Source organism: Mesitornis unicolor, unplaced genomic scaffold (genome assembly GCF_000695765.1).
Source record: "Mesitornis unicolor isolate BGI_N332 unplaced genomic scaffold, ASM69576v1 scaffold14753, whole genome shotgun sequence".
Lineage (NCBI taxonomy): Eukaryota > Metazoa > Chordata > Aves > Mesitornithiformes > Mesitornithidae > Mesitornis > Mesitornis unicolor.
Genome location: NW_010175456.1, coordinates 69,342 through 85,993, shown reverse-complemented (window position 1 = coordinate 85,993; position 16,652 = coordinate 69,342). Strand labels below are relative to the sequence as shown.

Genomic DNA, 16,652 nt, shown 5'->3' with positions numbered 1-16,652 from the left:
TGGTTGAAGTGTAAAAGATACCAAATGTCGATGCCATCATCAGATGAACAACCTTACGTAGCTTGGCATAACTCAGTTTCCTTTCAAATGTATGGAGTGATTTCAGCTACAGGATAAGAAGACAGTTTTGAAAGAGTAGCTCCGAGAGAAACATAAAGCAGCAACCATCGAAACTCTGATTAAAGCTGCAGCATACTACAGAAATAAAGGATGAAGAGCAAAAGTAAGCAACCCACCATCATTTTGCAAAGGTATATGAAATTTATGCAGAGATACTCTTATGTTTCAAACATTAGTTTTGAAAAAATCCCTTAAAAACTTCAGAGGTTACTGAGCAGCTAGAACTAGCTTGTATTGCAACGTCTTCTCCCTGTATAGTGTCTGTTCTGAGTAAATATCTACACGTAGAGGTTTGTTTTTCAGTTTTAACTCCTACCTTTTATACCTTTCAAATATATAAATAGTATTAACAGTTATATTACATTGCCTGGTGTAGTAAACAGAAAGTAACTTTCAAAGTGATATTGCATGAGGTCTTCGTCAGGGTTACATGAAAAGCCCATGTGAAAAAAGGAAGAAAAAGCCCAGGAGCCTTGTTGGTACGGTTATGGTTGCGGTTTGAACAGGCAGCTGAAATCAATCCGGCTGCAAGAGCAGCAAAGGTGAGGTCTTGTCTCAGAAACCTGCAAGGAAGTGAAACGTAAATGCTACTTGGTGTCTCTCTCGACACGATGCCGGGGAGCGGGCGGGCGCTATAGCAGATTGCAGCCTTAGTGCTCGTGCCATTGGAGAGTCAGTCAGGGTCGGCTCTGCTTTACGTGGCGCAGCCGCCAGCTGGGTCGCTGTGAGACCCTTCGGCAGGAGGTGGATGGGTGTGGAGGGCCTCGCGCCCCAGCCCCCGCGGCTGGAAAGCGCCCCTGCCTCGGATGCCGTGCGCTGGAGGTGGGCTATGGCCTGGGGGGCACGCAGCCGAAAACACTTCATTTCACTGGCACGAAACGCAGGACACGGAGGAAGCCCAGCTAAAACAGAAACACGGGGGAGGCCAGCGAGCAGGGCGAACGGGAAGTCAGCAACGCAAACCCTCGATCTGTCAGCGATCTGCCTGGACAGGATTGCTGGGATTGTGACATTTTGTGTCCCAATGCAACTTTACACTTCTCTGTGTGTGTGTTTGTGTGTGTGTGTGTTTCACCTCAGTATGAACAAAAAGCAACAAGAAGAAGGAAGCTTATAAATTTTAAGATCTGGAACAGAGAACACGTAAATAAAATCCACAGTAAAATGTGGTTCGTGGTATGAATTCCATACATCAAATCTCAACACGTTATCTTTCTTCTCTTTCTATAAAGACCTCGTTAATGGACAAGTCTCTGCTCTGAATTTCAGTTTTCGTCGTTCTGAATCCCATGAAAATTCATCTGTTCACTACAGAAAGGACTGTCTGGAGAGTGGAACATGCTGTATCCGCTTAAGTGTGCATTGTGTTTAAAGTACTTTAACTTACTAGTTTTCTTTTTAAGGTGCCCTGATTTGTTTTTCCATTTTCTCTCTTTTTTTCCTCTTTTCTTTTTTTGGCAGTGTTGATTTACGTCTTTAAATACATACCTCAAAAATTACCCATCAAGTTGCCAGATAGGAAGCCATATAATAATAATAAAAAAAAAAAATCAGGGATAAACATAGAAAATAAATAGGAATTCAAAAATAGTCACCACACCCTGAGAGCAGGCGGCAGTTTATCAAAAAGCCAAAGCAACTCATTGTGAAGTGGTTTTAATACATAAACAAGTCTCATCTTTAAAGAACTCATTTCACAGTCTATACTTTCAGGTTGTAAAGTTCCGTCCCATGCAATTTTAATATATATATATTTTATGTAAATATATATATATATATACACAAAGTTGTCAAATTTCCTTCATTGATTTCATAGGACCTTTTCTTCCCATTTACTTGCTAGATGTCCCTTTCATAAGTGCAAGATTAATGAAGGCATAATCCTATGTGATTACAATGATTACTTCAGTCAAATGCGGGAAGTGTAACACTCGAGTTTCTGTGTCAAGGCGATGTCTGATCGGGCAACGCTGAATTCATTCGGTTTGCACATGGATCATGTGCAACGGAAACAAACAAACAAAAAGTAAAAGGAGAAAAAAAACTAGAAATAAAAACCAGAAAATCCTTGGATCAATGTATTGCTTTCTGCACTCCTATCTCACATTATCTCTGGTCGATGTCTGCTGGAGCCGCCTTGCTTTTGTCGAGGTTTTCCTCCTCGGGCTCCACTTTGTACATCTCCTCAGAGCCCTCCTCGCTGTCGTTCTCCTCTGACTCCGTCAGCAGCTCCTCATCCTTGTACTCTGCCACGTCAACTACTGTCCCCAGATGCTCTTTTAGCTTCCCGTGGTGCTTTACATGGTAACGTTGGTTCTGGAAGAATTTGATGATGGTGTGTTTGGGGAGATCCAGCTGAGCAGACAGGGTATGGATGGCTTCCTGATCAGGATAGAGACCCACATCGTGGATAAAGCTTTGAAGGATACCCAGAGCTTCCAAGGAGATCTTGGTACGGGATCTCGGCTTTTTGGCACAACTGTCCTCAGCGGGTGGAGGAGGAGCCTCTTCTCTCGGTGGGGAATTCTCCTTCGCAGGCTGGGACTGCTGTCTGTGCAGCACCTACGAGACCAAACAGACACAGACTTCATGTACAGACTGACCCCCTCGGCGCCTGAGATCAGGGCACTTGTATAGCTCTTTACATAGGGCCTACTTTGTTTTGGTGAAGAAAAGTAGTAATATTAATTTCCCACTACCATTCTGACCTGTGAGATGGCAGCACCAGAAACTGCAGGCTGAAAGGAGAAAGTGATACAAAAACCAAACAAAATAAAATAAATATAAAACCGCAAAATAAATAAGAAATAGAAAATGTAGGTAATAAAAAGAAATATAAAATAGCCAAAATAAAAGTTAAGTCAAAAGGTATTACAGTCGTGTGGTCACGATGACTGGCCAGCTGTCCCCTCTCAGAGAAGTCATTCTCCCTCTTCTCCCCCCTCCTCATTTTCTCTCGTCTCTTTAGGCTGGAGACTCAGAGCTTCCCACATGTAGGACTGTCAGGTGCTACTTTATCATAAATAATGATTTGGCACTAAAATCCATCACAGCTGCTTTATGGAAAAAAAATCAGTAATTAAGGTGCCGAGTTTTGTTAAGGTTTCCCTTCTATGAAGAGTGACACTGTAGCCAGTTCCGTTGCTCTGCAGAGCTGGCTTCAATGTGTCTCTCTAACAGACTTCTCTGTATTACATCTGTATTAATTTCACTAGTTGAGGAGTTCTGAGTTCAAATAATTGTATCCCTCTAATCTGAGAAACCCTCTGGGCAAACACAGTGTTCAGTCTTGTAACAGATTTTCACCAGCAGTATCTCCTTTTCGGCAAGTTTAAAGAAAGCATATGTTGCTCTTAATCTTCCTAACAGCCACTTAAAATTACTAAGAAAGGGCCTTGTGCAGCCCTTATTCCAGGGGAAAAATACCTGCTCTGAATTGTTAGAAATACAGAGGCGCTCCATATGCTTTCTTTAAAACCAAATCTATACAAGAGAGATTACTGGCAAAAATCCCTACAGGATTGAGGGCCGTATTTGCCCAGGGGTTTCTTCAGATGCAGGGAAATAATTATTAAAACTCAACATTACAGAGCTAACAAAATCAATATGGATAACACAAATAAGAGGGAATTCTGGCTCTTCAACCAAAAAGAAAATGTCTTTGCCGCTAACGGTAACATCCAGAAAATCAACCCTACATTAAAGCTCTCTAAAGGGAAAAAAATAAGGATAAATAATGGAACTGTGCTGAGAACTTGCACTGAATTTTACACACAAACGGAGCAGTTATTACTGCAAGGGGGAAGACCACTGTGGAATATCAGCTTGTTATGCAAATAAATAAAAAGGCTCTGTGCTGAAAAGCCCTTTATTCATTTCTTTCATCAAATGTTGCCATCGCAGTAATTTACAACAGCAGCGCTCTGCAGTCACAGGTTTTGAACGGCACACTGAAGTCCCGAGCCACTGCGGCCGAGGAGCCAAACCTGGGAGACACGCTGTGAAGACGGCTCGTCCTGCTGTCTAGCCCGGCACTGCCCTTCCCCTGCTGCACCTGATGGCAGAGGCGGTCCCGCCACAGACCCCACGCCACGTCCCCACGCCTGCAGTGCGAGGCACCGCTGCCGCAGCCACGGAGCGATGCTCGTGACAGGGACGGGAAGCACCCGGATAAGGAGGCAGCTTCAGGGCAGCTCCTCACTGTCGGCTAAAAGCAGGTGTCACCCCTGGTGACAGGAAGGGCTTGCCACACTCCTGGCAAGAGCTGCTGGTGGGCAGAAGCGCTGAAAATGTTTTTTGGTGCCAATCAATTCATTTTCCTCCCAAGCACGTAAATACTCAGGGTGTCATCGAAATGGAGCTAACCGAGGAGCTGGGGAAAGGAGAAATTCAAACGGCAATGATGGATGTTCTGGTTTATGTTTTATTATCTCTCTTGTAATAAGAGAGTATAATGTTCCAGTGAACGGAATCTCAGCTGCTCTTTGAGGATTTCATTCTTTGTCCGGAGACTGTTGTCAAAGAGAGGGACTGACTTCTCCAAATAGAGGGGTTACAGACGAGGGCCGGATCCACACCTACATTGGCAGGCAGCACTGACTGCAGCAGAGCCAGGATCACTGACACTGGCCAAGGACCCAGGCCCTACCTACATTATCTACTCTGTTGTGCCCTCTGGTCCTGGCCTCTGACACTGTAAGGCCCAGAGCAGCCAAAAAGAAAAGGGTTTAACACCACAAATAAACTGCCAGGGAAATTACAGACAGCGTCATATGAAAAGCCTCAAGTAGCATTGCTAATTAGAAGCTGAATTCAAGTAGCAGCTAACAGAGATAGAAACACATCCAGAAAGAGTGCAAATTACTCAGTTCATTCTTGCTCGAGTTGGAAGTGGCTTTTTTCCCCTTTTCAGTTGACAAATAGCATGAGAAACGATCCAGCCTGAAAAATGTTACAAGACTTCCAATCAAATATAATGATGAAAAAAATCCAACAATACAGGATCAGCAGCAGTAAAATGTTTAATTTGAAGGAGATGAAGAGATGCCTACAGCATCTATAAAGCAATCAACCAAAGAGAGGGCTGAGAGCAGGAGGGAAAGAATAATTTCACTTAACCCTTCCTTTTCTGGAGTGACCTCTCCAGGGGTTATCAGTGTAAAATATTAGAAAAAGATTGTATTTTATTTGACTTACTGTTTTCCTAAATAACACAAAAATCTAATGCTACTCTCATAGCAGATAAATCTCATCATTTCACTCACTTCTGGGGGCTTGCTTTGGATTTCCAGTGGCATTAACAAAGGATTTCAGTACACAATATTTTTCAGTGACACAACATTACCCATATACAGAGAGATGGATAAATGCACAGAATTTCCTTCAGGTTTAGGCTGTGATCAGTTTTGCATTTCCTTCCAATAATATGGGCTATTTAATACAAAAGAGCATGCTTTTCTACGGGATACAGATCAACTGTTGAGGCAGATCATACAATATGAAATGTGACTACCTTTTTGTTAAATATTTGCTTTGAACTACATTTGTAAAACATAGTGGTCGATTTGGGCAATTTGCTTCCTTCATGTCCAGCACTGCATGCCACAGCTTCATAGAGGAAACTATCCATTTTTGGCAGTTTCTAATTTTCAGATTTTGGGTCATTATTATGCCCTTAAATCTGCAGGTAAAATATCCACAGTTCTGTGGACACACTGCTGTGCACACCCTGCCACAGCACTTCAGATTTTGGGTCAGTGCTGTTCAGCCTCCCAAATGATGGTCTGACCGACCACCAAACACCACACGTACGGTGGGCTTCAGAGAAAAGGGGTAAAAACAATGGCCATGCTCAGCTTTCCTTTTCCCCAAAAAGTCATCCTAGCATCGGTGCACCGTGTCCCCCTTTCCCTCTCCTTCCTCCATGCCCTTTCCCACCACCCCTTAGCCACAGTTGGGGCAGCCTCCTCCTCCAGAGCCACCACCATCTGGAGCTGACTTCCCTTCCCCTCCCTCCCTCCTCACCGACTCCCCATCTACTTTCAAATCAAATGTGAAGGTATAGATTTCCTTCCATGCCCACAGGACTTCTTTGTTTTTATGCCTTCAAGAGATTTCATTTTTAAACTCCACAGGCATGGCTGCCTTTGCAGCGTTTCAGAACAGAACGGCTTTGGAAGATGCTGCTTTAGGGAGGTTCATTCAGGTAGACATTAACCTCGCAGACAAACTCATTGTTTCAAACAAATTAACCAGCAAGAAAACTTGCAAGAAAACGAGTATGATGGAAGCTGACTTTAAGAGATAAAGTGACTGGTCTTAAATCGCACTGTACTGAAATATGATTTGAAGGCCACAATGAAAACCAGCTGGAAGCCATGTGTAAAATATAATAGTACATGCCTACAGGGAAGGAAGTGAGATATTGAATGATTAAGTTTAGGAGAGTATATAATGTAGTGTATCATTATGGGAGTGATCAGGATTACTTGTAATAAGCTAAGGGTTTGTGGTCTTTTCAAAATCCAAAGCCAAGAATTATTGGGGGGAAGGGATCACCGCACTGTTTTACACATATCCACTCTCCACGTCTCAGGACACTCCCGCAGGAGAAACCTGGCTTTGGCAGACTGGGACAGGCACGCTCCCACAGCAAAGAGAGGTGAGCGAACCCAAACTGAATGGTGAATGTCATGTAATTGCCATCTGTGTCTGCACCGTATTTAATTTTGGCTGGATTTGCTGTCCCACTGATGCCTGTTTCCATTTCTACCCACTTTCTAGCTAGAACTTGACATGAAGACGGCAAGTTGCTAAGGGGAGCCAAGCAGGACGCTTGATGCGGGGACCAGCGCTCAGGCACCAACTGCAGCGAGGCACCAGCTGACAACGTGAAATGCCACCTTTTGTTGTCTGTGCAGCCACTGCAGCAGATCGGAAACAGGAACTGCATTTCTACATGAAAACCCGGAGCTCTTTTGTTTTGTAGCGTGGTTCTGCTCTTCCCTTTGCGGACAGGATTAGTCATGAGAGCTCCTTTCCAATGGGTTTTGCTGGAGATGCCCCTCTACTATAAGAAACACCAAAAGTATTACATTCTTGGAAGACAAAACTGCATTAGCAACAGAGACTGCCCATGTCCAACAGATGTCGCCTTCATGGACAGAGCGAGCACCAACACGTACCTCAAATGGTGTGTGCTGGCCAGTATTAATTCACACCAAGGACAGCAAGTTTTCAGCCTGCTCAAGGAGCCCAAAATAAAAACCAGAGACACCCACACTTTACAAAACATAGTTCCAGTACCTGTGTTTGGTCTAACACCAGTCATCAATTACAGCCCTTACAAGCATTCAATGCCAGTCAGCAGGATTTGCCAGCAGTTTGACTCAATGCAAAAACAGATTCACTACGTACTTCATGTAAGCAAGCCCGCTGGAAAAGACCCTTCCCAAGCTAAAGTCAAAGGGAGGGCATAGACCAGCCAAAACAAGGTGCTCAGCTGTGTTGTTCTGAGACTTGTAGCTGGAATTTGCAACACTTCACCTCTGCAAGCCAAGAGGTCCCAGGCAGTGCCTAGCTATCACATGAAGAGTTTACTTACAAGACAACCTCCATCACCTTGCAAAGAAATCTTACACCAAAAGGGTGCACTGTCAGTTCCTCTTAGCAGATCTTACAGGAATAATCTGCGGGAGATTATCTATTCAAAAAGCTTTACACTCCCTACTCCCAGTCTCTCACAGCTTATCTTCGTACACAGAAACGTGCAAGGAGAGAACAGGGCAAGCTGCTGCCATAAAGAGGCTTGCACCCTGACAGCCTCCCAGTCCAGGGCTCAGAGGAGTAAGAACATTAATTAGACACAATCACTGTGCCAAGACACTTTACAGGTTTCCCAGGAATGTCTGTACAAGAAACAAGCAGAAGTTACAATCTGCACCTGTGTTCATTTCTTTCCTCTTAAAAATGTGGTTGTTAGCCCACTCTCTTTTTTTTTCCTTGCAAAAATATATTCATTTAAGTAAACACTGCAGCTTCGAATGAAGTATTTTCTTTGGGCTCATTCTCACAGTGGTGATTTCACACCTTGACACCATAAAGCTGTGTTAAAGACTGTGGTTGAGTTTCCTTGCTTTTCTTGGATTATACAGTATCCTAAGGTCAAAACTCAGGAAAATCCAAAACTGTTATTAAAAAAGAAAACGTATCTATGAAGTGATGACAAATTGCAGACTACAGGTGTTAGATTACATTTTGACTCCAGGCAGGTTTAATATACTTTAGTTTCCTTTTACAATTGCCCTTAGCAGGTACTGTTATCGGTAAGGGATTTAAAAAATATATGGTACTCAATAAAAGAAGACCGTGTCAAAAGAAATCAATATGAGCGTGCAAAATGGTAGGAAGTCTAACATGGATAAATATGTTCACTTTCATCTAACTTCAGACCGAGCTTCTTTTAATTTTGTAGCTCAAACGTTAGCCACATATCCTGTGCATTTTCCAATGCAGCTTAGTAATTGCTTCACGAGTGTAAACACCGTTATGAGAGATAATCATAATACATGTTTCTGATACGATGTACCCCGTCTCATGCAAGCCAGACCAAATCAGCCAACCAGAGCTGGTGGCTACAGCAACTTGTAACCCAGCAGCCCTGGGTCCTATTCAGCTGCAAAGAGAAAGCAGTCACAGAGTTAATAAATCCCCCAAATATTCAGGCCTTTCCTCCCACCCATCATCTGCAGCTGGCCACCATCAGAGCCAGAATATTGGATCAGACAAACCCTGTGTCCTGAATCTCTCAGCTCTGAGGTACAAGTCACTCTCTGAGCCTTGCAGAAGGGGAGTCAAAGAGAACTGTGAGGAGAGACACGAGCCCCACAGCAAATCAAAAGTCAAAAGCAAGTTTGGTCTCCAGGATGGAACGTGAGCAGGTTGAAGTGATTCATTTCAATGTCTTTGGAGCACACTTGCCACATGCTTCCCTTTACTCTACAGCAGTTGCCTTGCTTAAGGGCAGGAAATAGTCCGTGATCTGCAAACATGGCAAGACACTGAACAAACACCCAGTCTCCAAAATAGAGGCCTCATCCTGCAGTTCTTCTCCAGGACTGACTCAAAAATGGTCAAAAAGGAGACAAAAAAGCCAACAGGAAGAAAAAAACCCAAACCAAAACAGAACATTCAGCTGTGCATTGCTTTTGCCACCCAACACAAAGTGATAAGCATAAGTATTAGCAAAACACAATTAATCTTGACTTGAAGACAGGGGGAAGGTAACTCCCCCTGCCTCCCCAGCACACACTGCTCCCATTAATGCTAACAGGAGCTTAGCACGCATCAAAGAGCAAATACACCACAGAACATTTTAAAGAGCTATCATCACTGGAGATAAAATATAAATTACAGCCTGATTACACTGTGCTGCTAAGAGGCTACATGTGCGGCATAGCTCGCAGTGACAACTGGAGATGACCAGATAACTTCTGGACAGGTCTAAGGTTACCGTAAAACATCTGTGTGGAGGAATCCTTCCCTGTCTTTGCTTTCCTTTCAAGAAGCCGTGGCACTGCTGTCTGCACAGTTGTTTGAAGAATGTTTACAAATCAGCTTGACAAAGAGAAAAAAAACTTCTGCCATCATTTGACCACAATCATGATCTTATTCTTCAGTAATGCGTGGTTTATTTCCCTTTCCTGATCTCTCTTAATAGACAGCACGTGCCTACACAATAGCCACTGTTTTGTCTGTATAATGTTAAAAAAATAAATCACAAAACTCTGACAATGCAGAGCAGTGTCCTGGTGTTTCCTGGGGTAACTGCTCTCCCTCAAACTCTAACTCAACTCTTCCCACAAGAGCACAGGCCCAACTTTCATTGCTGTGCAAGTGCCTGAGAACTGGCTGATTTTATGAGGCAGCATAAATGAGCTCATGCTGATGAATGTTAGTGGATTAGCTCTGAATTTCCCATCCTTGGCTGGTTTAAGCCAGATTCTTAGGTTTACTGCATAGTAACCGTGGCCAGCAGTGGATATCTCTTTCTTGAAAGCCTAGCTGCAGCCTGGGAGGGTTGTCAGCAAGTCATACGCAGCCCGCAGGTGGAGCCGGCACATACCTACTGCAGAAATACACAGCAGGCCAGCTTCATTCTGGCTTCTGCTGGCACAAACCAGGCCGCTGGTGACAGAGAGGCCAACGCAGCCAGGAAGCGTTGCACAACGCCGCTGCAGACTCCCTCCTGAAGGCATTGGTGATGGATGGCTCCATTGTCTGGGATGGGGCACGGCCAGCACAGCTGGCACAGCGGCTGGCTTGCTGCTACAGGGCTCTGCCAGCCTCGTAGAGCCATGCGAGCCTCTCTTGCCTGAAACCTCTGGTAGCAACACAGCCTCCCCTGCACGGGAAAAAGCAGCAGCCCTGTAAATGTTCATGCTGCCCTTCTGCATGGTCATACTAACTGGAGTCATGCTCGAGGGGGACTTTCAACATCTGTGTGCACATCAAGGGCCACAAAGGCTGCCAATTAACACTTGCCTTCTTCAAAACAAGACCATGAGCTTTGTGACCCTCTGATTTGCCTCTTCCATGCCTTCTCTTGCAGCCCTAGCAAGGCACCCCAGGGTGCTATGGCGCACAGAGCCCTGCTTGGCAGTTTCCAAACAGAGCCTGAGCCTGGTTGTGGTTGGAGGAAGGTGGGGGTCTGTCAAAGATTTCAGGTTGATGCTGAGTTTGCGTATCCCAACTCTGCTAATCCTAATGAGGAGCTGGCAGAATGCCACAGGAACTAAGGAAGCAACAAAAGGCTTTTTGGTTTGCGTTCCTGCAGACAAAATACTTCTGGTATCCTCTACATTTTCTTGTCTAATTAACACTACAAATTTTCTCCTTTTCTTTCGAAAATCAGAGGAGTCTTTGTGGGCAGTGTGAGCAAGATCTTCCCTGACAAGCCCCAACCTAGAGCCATGCTTAAGGTCAAGCTCTAAACCCCTAACCATTGTGGCACGAATGGCGCCACTATAATCACGTTGTTTTCCAGTTACTCAGATCAGGAGTAGGCACTGCATTATTTCAGGAAGGATATGTTTGGATTAGACACTGGGTTCTCGGGGGGGTGGGGTGGGGGGTAATTATTTGTCCCATCAAACTGTTTTAGGTCCTTACAGATGGCTATTTGGGGTTCCAGGAATACCCAACTGTACTGCTAATTTTTACAATGGGGGCAGTTACAAGTCAGGAGAACCTGACTGTTATGGTTAGTGAAAATAGTAGATCTGTGCTGATAAAACACTACTCAGCATGTTTTTTGCTTTCTAGACGTAACCACCAATGCACTTAATAACAGGACTTGAGCAAACTATACTGTGTGAATCAAACACATAAAAGTATAAATATTCCTTTTTTTAGAAAGCAAGTCTTAAAAAATGCATTATAATCAACTACCATGGTAAAAAGCAAAATATCCAGCATTACCACACATGCAACTGGCATAATGTGCTTTATTATACCCTTAGCTTGAAACTGGGTAAATAAAAATCAAATGACCGAAGTACAGCCTCCCGCACAGATTACGGCACTGAGGACAGGAGGCTTCGGAGAATTAGATCAGAAATCCTTTGTCTTCCTGATTACCCTCTGGAAAAGGTGGGCACATCCAGAAGACTGAGGAAGCTGCACTGGTGTGAGTGCTCTGCATGTCTCACTACTCTGACCTGGACCGATTTTACAGATTCTGGACACTGGAAGAAAAAGGCTTTACGGAAAGTAAACAGCACCTGCAGTTTATATTCACAGTACCAGAAAACATGCAGTTGGGGGGAAAAAAAGGTATTTTGTTCATTTTTAATAAAATGGATTAATATATGGCCAGTGAGGCAGGATTAGGACAAAGTAGAGGACGACACTCTTCTAGCCCTGGGATCCATCCTGGCTTCCCCGGTGCCTGCTGTGGTCTGCTCACACTTAACAGGTGAGCTCACACTTAACACAAGCCTGCAGCTTGTGGAGGTCTGTGTGCAAGGAGCCCCAGGCTTTTGCTTGACATGCAAAACACCATTCTTTGCTTCATTAAGATTAGAACTGTGTGGAATCTTTCATTCAGAAATCTTTCTTTTGGTCAAAAATGTAGACTGAGTGGCATCAAAGTATTGCCTAAACAAAGTCTACTGTGCCAAGCGGTTTGCCTGAGGCAGTGGGGGGTGTGTGTGTATGTGTGGATATTCTGACAAAGTTCAAGCAGTTAGTTGTTAAGGCATTTTTAATGAAACAGCATATTCTGGTTGCTTTAATTCAGTACTTTTGCTCTTCAAATTCTTCCCATTTTCCTTTAAAGCATTATGTTGCTCTAAACTGCCACAAACTTTTTTTTCAATTTTAACTGAAAATAATAATTTAAATATTTTTTTTTCTTTCTGTGTTTCAGAAACGTCAGCAATCCCTTAAACTCAGCTCAAGCACTTCTATAGCTCTAGGCTGTACCACCCAAGGAACAGAAGCTCATAGCTGTCTATCTACCCATGTACCTCCTTCACCAACCTCTTTACAAAGGGTTGTACTGATGGGAGCTCTGAAAGAAGGAAATGTAATGCAGTTTATAAAAGGAGCTGGATGGGAATCTTTCCTATCTCAAAATCCAATAAAGCTTATGATTTTTATTGCATGTGGGAGTCCTTTGGTCTATGTCATACTGATTAGTAGCTTGGCCAGTAAGTCTGATAAAACCAGAAAGTACTTCTGACTATATTCTGGCCAGAGACACCTGGGAGGGAAGCGTGCGTGTTGCACTGATGGCCCCAGGGGCACACACGTACCGTGGGCTTTCTACCTCGGTTCTGTTCCATCTCAACATGGTTTTTTTTCCATTCTCTTCAAGCCTCTCCTGTCCTTCAGTCTTCTCAGAAAGGAGGGATCATCTCAAAACTATTTCCCCTCACCTTTCCAACACACATGAACCCCAAAAATTTACAACCTGCTTCAGTCAGGGCTCTGAACTGGACTTCAATGGATCCCAAACAGAGCAACACAGCATTCTTACTCCTGATCCCGTTTAAACAAGGGAACACCAGGAATAACATTACTCCAAGTCAGCAATGCTTCCCCAGTGCTAATCAGGCCATTAAAAAGGCATAAGCAGTTTGATGCAGAGGGACAAAGACAACTACAGAAATTAATCAAAACCAGGGAAAAATTAGAGACTATCAGTAATAACACTCCTTTCAGCAAACCACAGTCTGAATGCATGATAAGTGGCTAAAAGACACAATCACTGCAAGATCTAGAGACAAAAATTCTCCTGACTGAAGGAAATGTAAATGAAAGTCGCTCTGGTGCAGAAGCATGTCCTTCACAGGGCAGTACTCAGGGCCATCAGGAAATCCAGACCCGTTTGCTGCAAACACGGACCGCCACAGCTGACCCCCCCAGTCTCACTTAAGGAAAACACACACACTCAAAGTCAACAGTTGGAGGGAAAGAAAGAAAAACCCAAACACAGCAGATTTCCATAGAGGTTCCCTCCTCAAATCAGCAGATGGTTTCCAGTTAGTCTGGGTCAGGGACTGCCTGTGTGGTTTCCTGCCTACTTGCCTTTGTAGCTTATCTAAATCTCATCAAGATATGCAGGCCAAAAAAATTAGAATGGCTAAGTACAGAAATTAGGGAAACTAAATAGAAATGATCCTTGGTTTGCACTTGTGCAGATGAGCAGGGGAATCTGTGCCTGCGGGTGGGATGAGTGCAGTGGTGCCAACCCCTCTGCCAGGGCACCACGTTGGGTTGCAGCACCTGCAGAAGCTGGGTCAGGTATCGTTAGTGCCATGGGGCCTGCCCACACACCGAAGCCGTGCCTATCTCCACCCAAAACACTTTGAGAAACAGCTCAGCTGCTTTGAAAAGACCCCTGACATCAGTTCCTGACCCTGCCTGCTCTACCTGTGCTGGCGGTGCCCGCTGGCAGGCCAGCTCTATGGCATGTCCCCATCCACGCCTGCAGCTCTCGGAGGGGTGGCACACACATGGCGCACGTCTACGCCTTTTGCAAAGCCCTGGGCAAACACTGGCTCCTGCAATGTCGTGCATGGGAGCAAAGCAAAAATCCAACCAGGAACGTATGCGCAAGCTACCATATGGAAAGGGCATTCTCAAATTAAACCTCGAAACCCAGATGAGATCTGAGCGAAGGACAGTTTCACTTAAAGGAAATCTCTGAGGTCAACCAGCAATTAACTGAAAGGTTCTGATTGAATACGCTATTGACTGCGCTCACATCAGACAGCTTCCTGTTTATTATACCTTATGGGCTGTCTAGTTGCCAAGACATTAAACTGTCAATAATCTATTAATGCTAAACAGCTCCTCCCTCCTTACCCCCCCATGCAAATACTCTAAGGCTAAGAAACTGCACGAAAAAGATGCGAATTTTTGAAGTGAGAGGAAAATGAGCTCTTTAGGGTATTTCTTTTCTTGGTTCCAGCTGAAAGTACAGCAACATTCATAAACAATATAACACGCAGTCTAAAACTACATGGAAAAAATTGTGTTAAAAAAAATCAGACATGATTGAGACCATATCCTGAAATCTGGTTTTCTTTTCCAAGCCATCTTTAAACAGTCTAAGTTAAATTTAATTAACAATTTACAACACGGAGAGAGAAGTTATTTAAAGAGAGGCCTACAGGTCCTTAACATTCAGTGTCTGGGAAACAGTTGTATATAAAAAAAAAGTTTTAATGAATTTAATAGAGAAAAGCACTTTAATTAAATGCTGTCAAAGAGGATTGTATTAATGACTGCACACAAAGGAATTTAAAGCAAGCCAAGTATATTTAGCAAATAGGAAGTAGGCTTTCAGGGTCTGCAACTATTTATGTTTCTGCCATTGCAATGCATCTAGGAGATCGTGTTGCCAATTGAAAGCAGTTATGTTATTAGATAAGACTTTATTTATTATGGATTATTAAAATTTCAAATGCTGCAGGGAATACATTTATTTCACTTCTAAAATGAAAGAACAAAGATATTTCCTGCTTGTTCAGTAAGAGGAAAAATAGAAAATGAAATAAATAATAAATAATAATAATAACTTAGCACTTAAGTAGTGAAGTGCTGTCCAGACAGATCTTTTTATGGGGCCTGTCAAGTCCTGGAATTTCAGTGAAGTCTCTTCCTTCCTGCTACAACTGGATGGATTCACAGTTGCTACCACAGCTTCCCTCAATGCAGCACGGAAAGAGGAGCCAGCTCTTACTCCTCATGGCCAGGACACAACTCCTCATTGTATCTGCGGTAGCACAAGGGACTGCTGTGACAGTCTGCGTGTTTCAAATCTAAAACCCACCAAAATCCCAAGAAGTAAAAAGAAATCCAGGCTGCCAAGCTTTTAACGAATAAGACTGAGAAGACCAAGATTTTCTAGACCTAACCAAGAGACTTAGCCACACAACTCTCATAAAAGCCCCTACCAACCATGGGGTCTGCACTAAGCTGTTTGCAGAACATGCTCGCCTTCCTCAAGATCCACGTGACGGCACTTGTGGCAGGAAGGAAGGGGGCTCTTTGCAACCCTCCCTGCCCACGTGCCTTGGATTCAAGTGCAGCACATCAAATGGGCATGGCCTAGGAAGAGCACAATGGAGAGATCCAAACCATACATTTGAGAAGAAGCAACTAGTAAAGTCAAGGGTGTCAACATTATTTTGTACTATTACGGTATAAATAGCATAAAACTATATTTAGTCCAAACTGGAAATTAAGGAATGTTTTCTGACACAAACTTAATGAGATGGCTGGGTCTGTAATATCCAAGATACACTCTGTGATTTACCACATCCTTTTTGCCATATGTAATGGCAAGAGGTTAATAATGACTTTAGATGTTTCAAACTTCTGAATGCTCCACCAGAGGCACCTTACACGTGGTTGCATTCCTTGGTTTCTGAACACCAAGACCCTTTTAAGTTAGGCACTGCAATGTGATTTAGTCCCAAATTACTGGTTTAAAAATGTATTTACTTGCACTTAAATATAAGATTTTTACCTTCTAATTTGAAACATGAAGAAGGGAGTAGAACTGGGGAAAAGACATTGGAAAGGAGACAAGAGGGGATACTTCTTTTCACAATGTGAGCAGCATTACAAATGGTGAAGTTCAATTTTCTAAACACATTATCTGACTTTTGTTTAAGACTTTAATAAAAGTCATGTGTGATGTGTGTTGAGAATGTAGCCTTTGTTGTTCCACAGCCAGGGATCTTGCAAACAGCTTCACTTTGTCTGTGCCAAGATATTTTGGAATATTCTTTGAAACACTGCAAGCATAGATGACTGTGAGAAAAAATATGTGCTACTGTACTTCTGGATACTTGATGTGTGAGAATAGTGCATACACACAAAAACATTTCCTGTTTCAATCTGCAATTCCTGTAGAAGTCCATACAAACATGGAACATACGCAGCATACTAACCCTGAAAAAAACACATTGCTGCACACATTACAGTCTTTGGGTATTTTCAATCATTCGGGGGGGGGG

General features: G+C 43.5%; 1 protein-coding gene across 1 annotated transcript in view; it reads right to left on the bottom strand.

Moving 5' to 3' along the window:
• Positions 1 to 1,569: 1,569 nt before the first annotated feature.
• The window catches only part of SATB2 (SATB homeobox 2), a gene marked incomplete at its 5' end in the record, with an annotated part of 73,401 nt that continues 58,318 nt past the window's right edge, over positions 1,570 to 16,652 (bottom strand). The window contains one exon of the mRNA XM_010181402.1: positions 1,570 to 2,682. Within this exon, the coding sequence (XP_010179704.1) occupies positions 2,227 to 2,682 (456 nt within the window). The remainder of the gene's footprint in view (positions 2,683 to 16,652) is intronic.